Here is a 13,924-nt window from a genome sequence, read left to right as displayed (position 1 = left end):
CGACTTATCTGCGGTCTCCCCTATCTTCAAGCCATGATTCAAACCTCACATCAACTACTGCCATAGCCCCGATGTGTATCCATCGGCTATCTGAGTCCCCCATCCATCGAGTCAGGTCGAGACGACGCCTTGGCCCTGAGCATGGACTTGAAACGGGCAGAGACGCCTTCTGCCGATCCGCGTCATGCAGTGAAGCTTTCCACGTGTACCAAGCCACCGTTTAGTCGTCACGAATTCCCTTCCTTTTCATGCGCAAAAGCTTCTCTCGTCTATCTCCTGTGCTGCTCTGTTTACCCGGCGTCCCAGTCTCTGGATGTCGTGGAACGGCCTAGCCTACAGTCGCTGGCGCGCGCTGCCACACTCACCGATGTGCGCCCACGCCCCAGAGTGTTGTACGACAAACAAGTCCCGTTTGGGATATTTTGTCTGTCGGCTGACAGCCAAGCAGTCTGTCGTCAGAGAAACAAAAGGTGGATTGACAAGCAAAGCTAGCGATGCAGAGGCATATGGAACGAGGTCGCTAGTGCGACAGAAGTTGAAAGCATGAAAACATCATTCACCTTCGTCACCACCAGACCCATTTGGAAGTCGTAGTGAAGTCTTGGATGCATTTCCTGTTTCCAAGAAACCTGCTTTCACATCATGAACTCAGGCAACTTTGGATTGCATACGTATGAATCTGGAGGCAGGGCGATACTTACGTCGCTTGCACCACCTCGTCATCCTCGCGGTGTTTGTCCACGAATGCTCCTTCTATGCCACTCCTTGGTTGGTGGTGACTCGTACCTCCTATTGGTGTTAATTCCCCTCCGCTCTCGCTTTGTTGGGCAAATTTTTTGCCTTAGTGACCTAAGGGTCAAACCAGGAGACTTACTGCATAACTAGGTAACTTCTGGATCATTCGATCCTGAAAGCGCCCGAGCTTACTGTTTTCGTTGCTATAGGTAGGCACCGAGTATTGTAATGCTGCAGCGAGCTTTGCGCCTCGCATTTAATATTTTCTTGTCTCTTTTCCGCACTATCTCGCCGTCGTACGACTCGTAAAAAGATTTCTCAAATTTCCCCATCTCCCCAAGTCCAGGACTTTGGCGAGATTTAATTAGCCTTGCGCACCCGCATCTGCATCTTAACGACCTTGCACTGCAGCTCAAGATGAGCTTAACCATCGAATCTGGGGTCAAATTTATCCTCGTTGCTGGAACGGTGCTACCTCACCCCGGACCCTGACCTGTCATGCCTCCTTGGCCACACGTGATGCGTATTCGTGTCATCAGAGCAACGCATTTCTAACCGAATTCAGAACTGCACGATGCCTCTCATCTGAAGCCGCGGATCACTCTACTTATGAGGGCATTACCAACTACCATTTACAGTATAGCAGGGTAAAAAGTAAGACGACCGGTGCTGCTCTGTGGATCGTGCAATGGCTGACAGGGTGTTGGCGAATTTGTTTCATGCACTGAGGAACATCTCACCACCAGAAAGGCAAGAGCCCCCACAAAACTCGCCGACAAATAAACACGCCGGGGGAATATCACAGGCCATACATCCCTGCGTGAAGGAAGGTGACCAACATCACCTCCCAATGCCTAGGAACTGGTTTCTCAAACTCCCTGTGCAAGCGGCTGGGTTGATAAGGCGCGCAACTTGCCCAGCAATCCTTCTAGTCTGACACCTACCTGCTGGATTCGACAACGTCCTCCAATTCTGAATTAAAAGGAGTCACTGATAAAGAACGGGAGTAGGGGGGAATTTGGCGATGGGGCGGCAGCGATACGCACGCAGCAGATTGCGAGGTCGAAATTGACTGCGAAGCTCAAATTTCCTTGCCGTATTTTTCCCGTTTCAATGATAGTTTCCGCATGAGGCGCTCGCGAATCAGAAGTGGCGCATTGCTAATCTGAGCCACATGCAGCCATCAACAGGTTATGATCATCCTCCTTGCTGGCGAGCAACAATGGAGGCTGCAAGATATCAGCGGAATGAATTGCTACTCGCTGGCAAGTCGCAAAGTCTATTCCCACGTCATCCCCTACGCACTGCGATGGGATTTGCGCAGCGTAAACACCATGGCGAGGAAAATGCGTAGTTCGACTGCTTGCAACCGCATTTTATCTGATAAGGTGATTATCAGTGATTATCAGTTGAACTTTTCCCAACGATTATCTTCATTCGTTTTAAGATACTTATTCGTGTTCATTAATTACTTTGCAGGCTTAACCTCATTTACATTTGCCCACCGCAGATACATTTCTAGGAGCTTCTCGAAGGCTTATCGAAGAGTGCCCAAACTGACAGTTCACGTGATCTAGAGGGGTGGTATTATTCCGACATGGGGTTAGTTCCGCGCGAAGCTCGCCGACTCGCCGACGTCCAAGCTTGTTTGTCAACACACCGTGGACTACGCCATTCCCACAGTTTCGACATGCCTTTTTGATTCTTCTTGGAGAGACACACCCCATCAATTAGTCTTCATTGTTGAGTATACTTAATTTTGGATATGTCTACAGACGAAAATCTACCATGGACCACTTCCCGCTGCAATCGACTTCTTCGTCCCATCTCCTCCCGCCTCACCACCCTGCGCAAAGAACTCGACAGGCGGCGACAGGCACTTGGAGAAGCGCCCAATGCATCCAATGCCCTATCCCAAACTCCTCCGAGCAAGCCTAACTCGTCCCAGGGCAAGCGCGCAAAACTCCGAGGCTTCGACAAGACAATGGACCCCGACTGGGCGCCGGGCGCAAATTCAGGGGGCGCAAGCAAAAAGACGTACCGCCGAAGGGGTTCGAAGAAGCCGATTTCAGTACAACAAACAGCCTCGGAGAATGCTATTTTCAGGCGACCTGGCGAGATTGCGCTGGCCACTCCGTTCATTGCTAGGACGAGGCAAAGACTCCAAGACAGTCCTTACGTGCATGGTTCGCCGCTGAAAAATGCCACCAAAAAGAGGGGACCGCTTATCGCAAAGGTGGAGCAGCTACAGCTTCTCAAGGCCCAGATGACACCTACGATATGGAAGCTGGTTAATGGCTTGTTTGATGCATATGCAAACCTGCTAGAGGCCACCAAAGTGGACGAGAGGAAAACGAGGAAAGGAACAAGGTCCCTCATGGCTACCTGCCTCCAAGAAATGCCGAAATATATCGCCCTAGAAGTACATTTTGTACAGCTCGAGGAGGAGGAAGCTGGCGAGAATGAAGAACGAGATGTCTCGGCCGAAGTGTATACCTGGCTCGAGGAACAATTCGGAACCCATACTGGGCAAGGCTGGCGACACCTTCGGCAGATAGTTCGAGCTCATGGTACTGCACTCATGTGCGATGCATTTGAGGATCAACTTCTCGGCCTAGAGATGTTAGAGGCTGTTGTGTCGCTTTGCATGAAAGTCTCGGCATGGGACGAGATTGAGAAATTCATGTGGACCTTTTTACCCTTCTTGAAACCATTACCAATTCCGGTCAATGTTCAGTCTGATCTCTTCGGTCGACAGACATCCGTCTATATGAACATTGTCAACAAATTCGTCGCCATGACGCAGCGACACCAATTCCTCTACGATCAGCTAGAGTACATGGTCTCTCAAGAGCTTCTTCCTGTTGAGTGGCTCGCTACCGTACGAATGGGGCCAATCTGGAGCAGGATTGTGTCCATCTTGTCTGATGGAGACCACCGGACTTATGCCAATGCCTTCCATCTTCTTGAGACTGCGGTCTGTATTGGTGTGGGCCTTCCAGATGACAGTGTATTAGATTTCGAAGGCATTGGTACGTTGTGCAAATCAGCAAAGGTGTCCTCTAGCAGTGCCCTTCGAGAAGCACTGGATACGACTTTCTCAAGCCTCTTTACACTGTTGGCTGGGATCACACTTGCGCGCCGTGCTGAAAGGCAAAAAGTCGAGGAAATTGCTGTTCACGAAGTCACCTGGGTGCTAGATTCCCTTGCTGTTGGCTTGTTAAAGAGAAAAAGCATCATGGACGAACTAGAGCGACGTTCACCGGACGAGGATCGTTTGCGGGCTTATGCTAAACGGGCTCTGTGGTCGCTTGCTGCGCCATTTTTAATACATCTAGAAGGATCTCTATCTCAGCCAGGCATGACACCTATAAATCATTCAATGCTTGTCAGGAGTTTCCACTGGCTGGTCTCACAGTACTCATTGGACGATATCAACGTGTATCCCATTCTCGAGACACTCCCGACATTCATATCATCGATAGCCCGGTGCTCAGGCAGACCTCGGAAGCACGACGGATTTGATGAACTCCAACGATTAGTCGATGGCATGTTGTCCAAGAAGAGTCTTCAGTCTCCACACAAGTCATGGAGTTTGCAACGGCTGGCGCTGGATTCTGCACTGGAGTTTGCTCACAGCACTGGTGATCCACAACACATAGCTTATGTTCGCCGGGTCGAGACATCGCTAACCAGGAAGGGTCGTGTTATGCTAAACTCGTCAAACCCCTCGAATCATTCACCGTCCTCTCGAGCCGGGTTTCATTGGGAAGAAGGCATTGGCGAGTGGGTGGCTTGCACGCCGTTCGCAAGGCAAGCGGCTCAGCCAGTGGCAAAGAGCCCGATGTACCCTCTCGAACTATTACCAACACTCACGCCTTCGGATAATGAGTCCGAGGGCGATGGTGTAAGTTGTCCGACGGATGACAAAGCGTTAGAGCGTCAACTACACGACGGATCTCTCCTCGATCATGGCAAAACACTTGACGGCGATACATCACCGCATCTCTCTCCTATCATGCAGCTCATATACCCTGAGCCAGTAAAATTCCAGCGTAAACGACTCCTCGCAGTTATGATCGTACCGAGACACGCAACTTCGTCGCCATCGAAGCGACTACGCTTATCTTCCGGCTCTTCTACCCTCCACACCCTGTCCACTTTGCAACGGCGAGGATCGCAACGTACGCTGAAGCAACTCGGCGTCCTCACCCCCGAGTCGTCCGACCTCCAAAATACATCAACCTTTGTCTCTCAGCCGCGACGATCCCACCACACAAAGCTGCTCGCACGCACAACTGTCCATAAAAAGCGTGTCACACCAGCTCCAGCATCAGTTCAGAACGAATATCAACAGCGCGAGAACAAGGGCAACAACAGTATTACCGTCGCCGACGATAGTGATAGCAGCATCAATCTCGACGACGTTGACGAGCTTGCAAATACGTCGAAGAAGAGGAATCACAAGTGGGCCGAGCGGATAGAGAGGAAGAAGAAGCCGAGGCAGGATTGGTGGGTTCCACAAACCATGCAAATTGGGGGTGAGAGTGAGGATGAGTTGAGCTTTCAATAGAGCAGGTGACAACGATTTGCTTTGGAAGGATATTTACCCCCTAAGGTTATTTCTGGAAGAGGGAGGGGAGTTGCTTGACTTGGAGATTTTCATCAATGATGCTAGTTTCTCTGGCCCCTGGAATGAATGATACCCTGATACCCTTAGTGTCAATGAATAGTTGATAGCAATGTCATGATGGTGTCTGATAATTTATGGTATGTTGTCACCACACGCGGAATATGACTATAGTGATTCAAGACAAAGGGTTGCGTCTTATTAGCCTTCTATATTTTCCCATGGGGTTTTGACAGATGAATTCTACGCGTATCATGTTCGATGTCTTCGATGGTGTACGGTTGGACGTGACGCCTTTCTGTAATTGATGTTCATGGGTCAACTTCCTTAGATACAGGACCTGTAATGTCTTCTAAATGTCTTGCAAGCAGCGAGGTCTTACCTACTTGTTATCTCGCTATGGCTTCGCATTTTAATTGAGTTTAAGATTTAGATTGGCCTGGCTGCGGACCACTCCAAGCACCTAGCCAGTGTCCTGATTTGGGATCCATCCGGAAACGAAGCTCCCGACAAGTGGAGGTCGGGTTGATCCCTCCCGCCTCGCTACAACCTCGTTGAGCATCGCCAACAACAAAAGCCTGTCGAACAAGACTCTTGTACATAGAGGTGAATCAATTCTTAAACAGATCCTACCACCTGATGGGGAATATACAAACCAAATACTCTTAATTATCTTAAAATCTATTTACAACCAGTACTAAATTTACATTCACTCTAAATCAGAAGCAACCAAACAACACCTTCTTACTATTCAGCAAGGCCCCACCTGATATTAGGAAGGATTAGTAGAAGGCTCTCCACAATTCACCTCCTACCGGGGGGGGCAGACCCGTGCGGGCTTAGCACGCTCCCATTCCGCTTCAGACTCCCGTACCTGTACCTACTAACTCTCTACTCTAGTAATTCTGTAATACAGCGTTTCTTTCAGTCCTCGACACGGAGTCCCTTACAGATGCCCAGGTAGCCGAAGACACAGAGGGGGCTTATAGACTCGGGATGGGCTTAGGGCAGCAACGACTAGTAAAGGGCGAAAGCCTACCTCCGAGGGCAGATGCGACGACAGGAGCTGGCCTGCGCCCCCGCTATTCGGTAACTTTCAAGCTGCGAAGGTGAGCGAAGCCATGCTGTAATTATGCGTATCATTGGTGGGGCAAAACATGGTTCGTCAAGGGGAAATTGGGGGCGTCTGCAAACCAGTGATCATTGCAGCCCCCGCGTTACCGATCTAGGATTGATATCATCGGAGGCACTGACTGTGTTTTTGGATGTACCCGCAGCCTCGTTGCCGGCGAGGCTCCCCTTGAAGTGGAGTCAGTTGTCTTTCTCCGGTTTGGTGAGCTTCACATTGGTTTTTACCGTCGAAAACTTTCCACAGCCTCACCATCCTTCACCCTCCCTCATTCCCTTACATATCTTGGGCAAGTTTAGTCCCTGAGCCTTGCAGTTACCGTCCACGGGTCATCTTCGTCAGCCTTTGCAACGTCTGACGCTACGTGTTTCTCCTTCCATTCTCCCTTTCCGTCTATGCTGAGTTGATCTTGGAACATTTGCCCTCCTCACGCCGATGCCTCTGGTCTGAATGGCTGAGTAGCAGACTCCATATAAGTTGGCCTCTGCATGCCTAGCGTCAAGTTTACCACATTACGAACGTTAAATACGTTCAACAATGGGCTTCATCCTGTCTTCTAGACGATATCGCCCTTTGGCATATTATTCAGCTAACCCAACGAAGTCTCGGCCCACCGACGAGTATAAGAACCCTCTCGGACTTTAACATGGAGGACGTCTACTTCAATCCCGCAGACATAGACCCATACTCGCATTTCGCTTCCTCTCCAATACCACATGGGGATTTTGATCCAGGCCCCATCAACCCCAATTTCGACGCTTCGTAGTCGAGTCTTCAGAGCGTAGATTACCATCAAGAAACATCCCCGGCATCTGAGGAAATCTCATCCGCAAGTGCGTCCTCTACCAACACAAGTTATAATGATTTCGAAAGTAGAGATTCTGTACGCTCCATAATAGATCCCCGATGGTTACCTACTCAACTTCTTCAGTTCCTAGATGGCTCTTCTCCAAGTCCGGTGTACGATACTACACCAGACTCTCCAGCGCAACATATTCCAGATTTGAAGTCTCATTCCGGCCGTGATGCGAGTTCAAACCCGCAGCCAATTTTCCTAGCGGCCTCCCCTATACTTACGGCTCCTGAACCATTCACATGCCCTGAACCGTGTCACAAGAGAACATTTGGACGCCAATACGAACTTAATCGACACATGAGCGAACAACGCCGATTTCCTCATGAGGGCTGCAAAGATGTTTGTTTGCCTCGCCGAAAGGACAAAGTTGAACACGAGAAACAGCATAGTGAAACTGGACTGGGGTATAGATGCGGAACTTGTGAGCTGAATGGACTGCCTCCGAAAGGTATCAGGCGACGCGAGAAACTAAGAAAGCATATCAAAAACTCTCACAAAACATCAAACGACTTAATTAGATGCACAGAAAAGCTTTGCTACCTAGGAGAGTCTTGTGGGGGAATATTTTCAACTTCTAAGGATCGGTTGGATGAGCGCAGCCGACGCGAGCATTCTCCTCAATAGACAACAATGCACGGATCGAATCATGGTGAGATAATGGCATCCTTGAAAGACCGTTTCCTTCTATAATAGCATGAGTTGAATCTAAAGCCCTCGTCTAGGGTCAATCTATCCGCGATCAGATTCGTACATCCACGAGGCCGGGAATGTTGGGAAGCGGCCACTTGACCAAACCCTGGAATCTGAATCGAAGCGAGGGAAGGTTGTAAATGGCAATTTTGGCACGCATCTTTACGTTTCAGAGTAAATATGACATGTCCGATATTATTTGCTAACATGAGATCAGGTTCAGCTCTGCCACCACGGCCACAAGCCATCCAAATGTCCAATTTGTCGAAAATCACTGCCGAACCTCTCCAAAGCTCGACCAGCTCCTCTAGAAAGCATAATTTGACTTGTCTGGCACCACGCAACCTTGCCTGAGCGGTAACGAGACCTCGAATCTGACCTCGCAAATTTCCACAGTGCAAATAGAGGAGACGTTGGCTTTCTTAGTCTTTGAGCACATTCTCACGAAATAGCACGGTATGAAATGTTTCCCCATTGCAATGGAGATGCTAACAGGGCCTTGTCTCAGAATTCAAATCTGTACTGGCAAAATCGAAGTCACTGGATATCCCTCCCACCCTTGACAGCAGACATGTAGCCATTAAGTTGCGGGGCTCATGCTCAGCAGTCGAAATGGAGAAGGGAAAGGCCCTCTTAAAGAAACTGATGGAAAAGGCCACACCTCCATGTCTACGAAAGGACGACATGAGTGCACCAGTACATCCTAAAACTAGGGCCGGCTTTCAACAGCAAGTGTCGATCCACTTGCAACCTGAGATACTTCCCCTGGACCCGGTAGCAGATGCAGAGTCCTTAAGAACATGGAATAAATGCCTTCTTCCTGCATTACCGGGAATCTTTAAGGGCGTGTCGGTCGGAGGCAGTTACTCTGCTCCCTCGTTCTCCAGAGTGGAGATCGCGGCGGCTGCCCGATCATTCGATTCCACAGTTCGGACAATCAGGACGACGTTTCACGGCAAATCATCCGACAAAACCTAAAGGAAATATGTGAACAGAGCCATATACCAGCGCTACAAATCCAATTTTCGCGAGGTACTTTAGTGTGCCTAGTAGGAGAAAATTCGAACCTGTCTGTTAAGGATGATCCTTCTAACGACCGGATGCCTTTCCCTCATCAGCGCCGACCCGTCAAGCGCCTGGAATGGGGGATTCAATTGGAATGAGTGGATGTCGTCATGTTTCTGCGACACTTGGCGGATACGTTTGCATATACGGAAGGAAATACATACTCTCTGTCGACCATTTCATCTATCCGCCCTCCGATGCTAGTGTGAGAAAGCCAATCGATTGAGCTCGCCATCGGTTGGTGATCTTGAAGACATCAGACACCAGGTGGAGAGAAAGTTGCACGAGCTCGACCTAAAAATCTGGCATTCTGCTCCACATGAGATACCGCTCAATCGCGCTGGGGAAATTCTGTTTCCTTTTCAGACTAACGAAGCGTTGGAGCATTACCATAGTTTTGAAAGAGAGCTGAAAAAAGAAGATCAGGAGTTTGCGCTGGGAATCGTAAGGTACCGTTGCGAGCAGAATTCCCTAAGGCCATCGATAAAGCCTCTTTCCCAAGCGTTCCATAGAATGGACTGGTCACTTTCCGAGGTCACAAACGATGACAGGCAAAGCAAAAACGTACACAAACGCCGCTGCGTTGTGGAGCCGAATATCGATGATCTCAGCAACGGGGTCACCGAACCTGAAGGTTCCGGAATACCCTGTGAATTGACCAGTGATGTGAGGGGCGGGGAGAGTGCCTTTTACGTTGGACAGGCAAGCAGGCTAAGGGAAGGCTGGATTCACCTTGCGCCCGCCCAAGTTGCAATTAAAGGTAGAATTTCCTACGAATGGGCCACGGCAGTCCCCGGCTGTGAGAGGCTTGGCCTAGTAGCTTTCGGGGGAGATTCTGGTGCTTTGATCCTTAGTAGCGATAACAAGCTGCTGGGGCTGCTATGGGGTAGGGACAATGGCTTGATTCTGCTTACCCCCACTCAAGACGTCTTTGCAGACATCAAACGGAGAATAAAGTGTCACTAGGTCAAACTTCCAGAGTATTCACCTGAGTATTCCTCAGTGTCTCCACCAGACTATCAAAATCCTTCCTTGCTCTGCCGCAGGAACTTCGCCTTCTCTAGACCGTCTACTCCGGACAAGCAACTCACATTTACCGGGCTGTCAACGCTACAAGACGCAAACCAGCTCCCCTCGAGATAGGAGAAAAAATGGCTCCTAGGAACGGCCGCCGCACCAGACGAAGTTGAAGCAGACGACCCTCCAAAGATGGCACCGCTAGCAGCAGCAGCAGTAGCAGCGATCGATCTCCATCTCCGGTTCCCAGCCTGGCTTCTTCAGTGTCCTTCATGTCGGGCGAGCCCAGTCCTGACATTTCCACGATCCGTCGCCCGTCTAAGCTAATGGAGCAGGCACATCCGACGAAGCCCCTTGTCCTTCGGCCAAAGTCTCAAACGATCCAAAACTGCCCCTTGTCCGATGATGTCGATGCTGAGTGGCAGGTTATTCGGCGAGACGAAGCTGCCCCCGAGGGGACACCATATTCGTGGGGATTGGATCCCCACCTTCAGCATCGTCCAAACTTTGTCGCTGCATGAGGCGGTGGCATGGGCATCATTCAAATTCCAGAAGACTAATCTCGTTATCCGAGCATCATAACTACGAACCCAACAAACACCCTAACCCTTGGGAACTTTATACGTTTGTCAAATTGGACCCTCTCCTGTACCCTCCATTCTTTCTCTCCCGAATCGTCCCTTTCACTTCCCGTTCAGATTCACGTCTGTCCATCTATTATCATATACCTACGATCTGGAAGAACAGCGCCCCACGTTGCCAAAACATTCGCTCGGACTGCTGTGGAAGCCATTTCTTCGAAACACGTCAGGACTTTTCATATTAGAAATTACCTTGATCTTTTCCTTATTCCCCAAGGCAACCTCATCAATGCATTGTTGTTAGATGAAATTGTACGTTCATTCGCAATAAAATTGGTATATCCGAAGTCTAGCAAGACTAGATTTAATTTTGCAAACGGTGGCTTTTACGAGCCATTCGACATTTCAGCATCGATAGTCTACCTATGAGGTGGTCACGGCGTGCGCCTGACATTATTTGGAGGAAGCTACACGAATGCTAACAGCTTGCCATTCACTTGTCTAACAGCACACGTTCTCTAATTGTACATAGCCCACCAACCCATGCCTTTAGAGCTTGCTAATGAAGAGACGAGCAGCCATCATGCGGACCCGCTGCGGCAAGATGTATTTCGAGAGGACGTAGATGAGAGAAGGGAGCAAGATGAAGGCTGCGGTGGTCTCGTTGACGAAGAAGAAGGGGACTAGCTGCGGCATGGCCGACTTGAGGATCGTCTGTGGGGGTGTTAGCTTGGGGTTGATAGGAAGGCGAGGGTGAAAGTCGGGCAGTACCATCTGCTGAGTGGGAGCCTGAGCTTCGGTCTTCTGGGCCTTGACTTGGGCGTCGGCGACGACGGGACGGGCCATGGTGGTTGATCGGAGTATTGCAGGTTGGCGGAAGGCCCGCGCAATTGGGCGGAAAAGGCGTGTCGAGTTCATCTTGGACGATCAATTGGCAGGTGGCGGATTGCCCCAAGGGAGTCGACGCACTGTATGGAGGATAGGTGGTTGATTTGATGGGGTTGAGGTGAGATTTAGGTTGCGGGTGAAGGACAAGACGTCGTCGGCAAAAGCTCTCATCGAAGGCACGTCCGGGGATCGGGAACCGGAAAGAGCCGGATCACGTGAAAGCCCGTCCACCCAAGCCCCTGCGTAATACCAAACCAAGTCGCAGTCCCCAATCTGGCATTGCATCCTTCATAATGGACATCAGAAATGTCTTGATCATTGGCGTAAATCTACACTTCCAGCTGCGAGCCCTCCCTTGCTAACAACATACTCACCAGAATCGACAACTCTCCTTCTCAATCCTTAGTGCCCTGCTGCAGAAATCCCTAACCGACGTCAGTACGCCGTATCACGTCTCTGTGTTAACTTACCCCTCCCAAACGCCGTGGCTACCCCCAAATACTCCCCCAAACCTAGTCGAACACAGGACATCTGACTTCTCTGTGCCGTCCCTAGAATCTTCATTTTCCGGGCAAGACATGGTCATAAATACGATAGCCGGAGGGGACTACAACTTTCAAGCCCGAGTAATCGATGCTGCGGTCCTCGCAGGAGTCAAACGCTTCGTGCCCCATGAATTTGGACACGATTCCCTTAATGAAGCTGTACACGAAAGATTACCGCGAAGCGCAGACCGCGCCAAGGTCGTTAGATACCTTCATGACCTCTCCAGAACCCACCTCGATTTCGAATGGGCCGCTGTGTCCGTTGGCTGTATCCTTGATCATGTCCTCGTGGCCGGCGATCTCGGCTTCGACATGCAATGGCAAAGTGTCACCATCCACGGAACCGGAACCGAACCATTTGCCGTTTCAAGTCTCGAAAGAGCTGGGAATGTGGTAGCGAATATCATTCAGCACTGGGACCAAGTCAAAAACCGCTACCTATATGCCGCAGGCGTTTTGACAACGGCAAATGACGTCTTGGCTTGTCTAGAGAGATCCTCTGGCAAGAAATGGAGCGTGGAATATGAGCATGTCGAAGAGTCAATAAAAGAAGGGAAGAAGAGAATTGAGCGTGGATATCCTGATTCTGGTATGTTCTTACTTGAGAGGAGTGTTCTGTATGATGAGAAATTGAAGGCGGTTGGGGCCTTTCAGAAGAGAAGTTCGAATGGAATCCTGCGGCTGGAGCCAGAAAAAATCGGTCACATCGTTGCCAAGGCTTACCATGAGTTCAAGCGCCGAGGTCAGCCGGGCTGTGGATGCGAGTAATCCGCGAAAGGCTAGAGGATCGTCGTTGAGGGGTGGAAGTTGAAGCTCTCCAGGTTGGCACCAATCTTCGAACTCGAACACAGTCCGCTAGTACCTTCACAGTACCTGGAGCAGCCACCACACAACGAGTCTCCCTTGAATTTACATCTAATGCACACGATTTCAGAACAAAAATCGAGCACCTTCACTGTCCCGACACCAGACAATCCTCATCATCTAGACCACAATCCCCGCGCGACCTAGAAGTGGAATATGTCTCAATATTCTATTATCTGCATTCGTGGAGCCAGACGATATGTCAAAGCACTCCCCTCCAGTATTCCTGGTATCTTCTCAGGCCTACACTCCAAGCTCCCTCTTCACGACGGTTCGAATTTCTATTTTTCGCTAATATTCTGACGGATCGTTATTGGCTTTGAGCCAACAGTGGTAAGCTATGGAGAGTTACAGAGGGTCTCTTCGCATTCTTCTTACTCTAATGGCCCGCATGGGACCTGCATGACTCTATTTGTAGCGGTCGCCTATCAAGCATAGAGTAACGACAGGCACAGATGATCAAGAAAGTATGCTAAAGTTGATCTCTATCGTATCCGTCAACTCACATTCCGTGCGCATGCTCGCTTTTCAACACTACATTCATCCGGTGTCAACTTTGCCTCCGTGCCTGGATTGGGCATTATCGAACGAAAGGGAGGGTATACCAAATGTGTAGAATCATGCCATGCATGCATTGACGCCCAAGACATTCTCACTTCTCACTTCCTTATGTTTCCTACGTTGTCGCCTGGCCCGTAGCGGAGGAGGCCCCACGGCGTGCGCGAATTCACTTGCCTGTCGCAGAACTCTCGTTAGTGTTACCATCAACACGCTTCAACTTTCTCCAAGCAGTGGTGCATTCCATCGATGAGGTTTTTGAAATGTCACGAGTGCGTGACACTGATGAGCTAAGTCCAGGAAGTGCACTTAGGCTATATCGAACCTTGAACGAATTATCACAGGGCAACTGTCAATGCTATGATC

The 13,924-nt window shown here is 49.9% G+C and overlaps 5 protein-coding genes across 5 annotated transcripts; 4 read left to right on the top strand and 1 right to left on the bottom strand.

The window, feature by feature from the left end:
• Positions 1 to 2,500: 2,500 nt before the first annotated feature.
• Positions 2,501 to 4,627, top strand: BDR25DRAFT_209052 (uncharacterized protein; the record flags this gene model as incomplete). Its single annotated transcript, XM_033684594.1, has 1 exon — positions 2,501 to 4,627. A coding segment is annotated over one exon (2,127 nt), but the record flags the coding sequence as incomplete, so codon positions are not given.
• Positions 4,628 to 8,544: 3,917 nt separating this feature from the next.
• Positions 8,545 to 9,051, top strand: BDR25DRAFT_370910 (uncharacterized protein; the record flags this gene model as incomplete). The annotated part of the gene is made up of 1 exon (XM_033697168.1): positions 8,545 to 9,051. A coding segment is annotated over one exon (474 nt), but the record flags the coding sequence as incomplete, so codon positions are not given.
• Positions 9,052 to 9,618: 567 nt separating this feature from the next.
• On the top strand, positions 9,619 to 10,071 carry BDR25DRAFT_309344 (uncharacterized protein; the record flags this gene model as incomplete). Its single annotated transcript, XM_033691074.1, has 1 exon — positions 9,619 to 10,071. The coding sequence occupies one exon, from the start codon at positions 9,619 to 9,621 to the stop codon at positions 10,069 to 10,071; it is 453 nt and encodes a 150-aa protein (XP_033553867.1).
• A 1,181-nt stretch (positions 10,072 to 11,252) lies between these two features.
• On the bottom strand, positions 11,253 to 11,621 carry BDR25DRAFT_208962 (uncharacterized protein; the record flags this gene model as incomplete). Its single annotated transcript, XM_033684591.1, has 2 exons — positions 11,253 to 11,417; positions 11,475 to 11,621. 2 exons carry the CDS (start codon positions 11,619 to 11,621, stop codon positions 11,253 to 11,255), a joined length of 312 nt encoding a protein of 103 aa, XP_033553866.1.
• A 239-nt stretch (positions 11,622 to 11,860) lies between these two features.
• BDR25DRAFT_43189 (uncharacterized protein) lies at positions 11,861 to 13,201 on the top strand. The gene is made up of 2 exons (XM_033698563.1): positions 11,861 to 11,914; positions 11,969 to 13,201. Exons 1-2 carry the CDS (start codon positions 11,885 to 11,887, stop codon positions 12,902 to 12,904), a joined length of 966 nt encoding a protein of 321 aa, XP_033553865.1. The 5' UTR covers positions 11,861 to 11,884; the 3' UTR covers positions 12,905 to 13,201.
• Positions 13,202 to 13,924: the final 723 nt, after the last annotated feature.

Source organism: Lindgomyces ingoldianus, assembly GCF_010093535.1.
Source record: "Lindgomyces ingoldianus strain ATCC 200398 unplaced genomic scaffold BDR25scaffold_2, whole genome shotgun sequence".
In the NCBI taxonomy this organism is placed as follows: Eukaryota; Fungi; Ascomycota; class Dothideomycetes; order Pleosporales; family Lindgomycetaceae; genus Lindgomyces; species Lindgomyces ingoldianus.
This window is presented reverse-complemented; position numbering and strand designations above follow the sequence as displayed.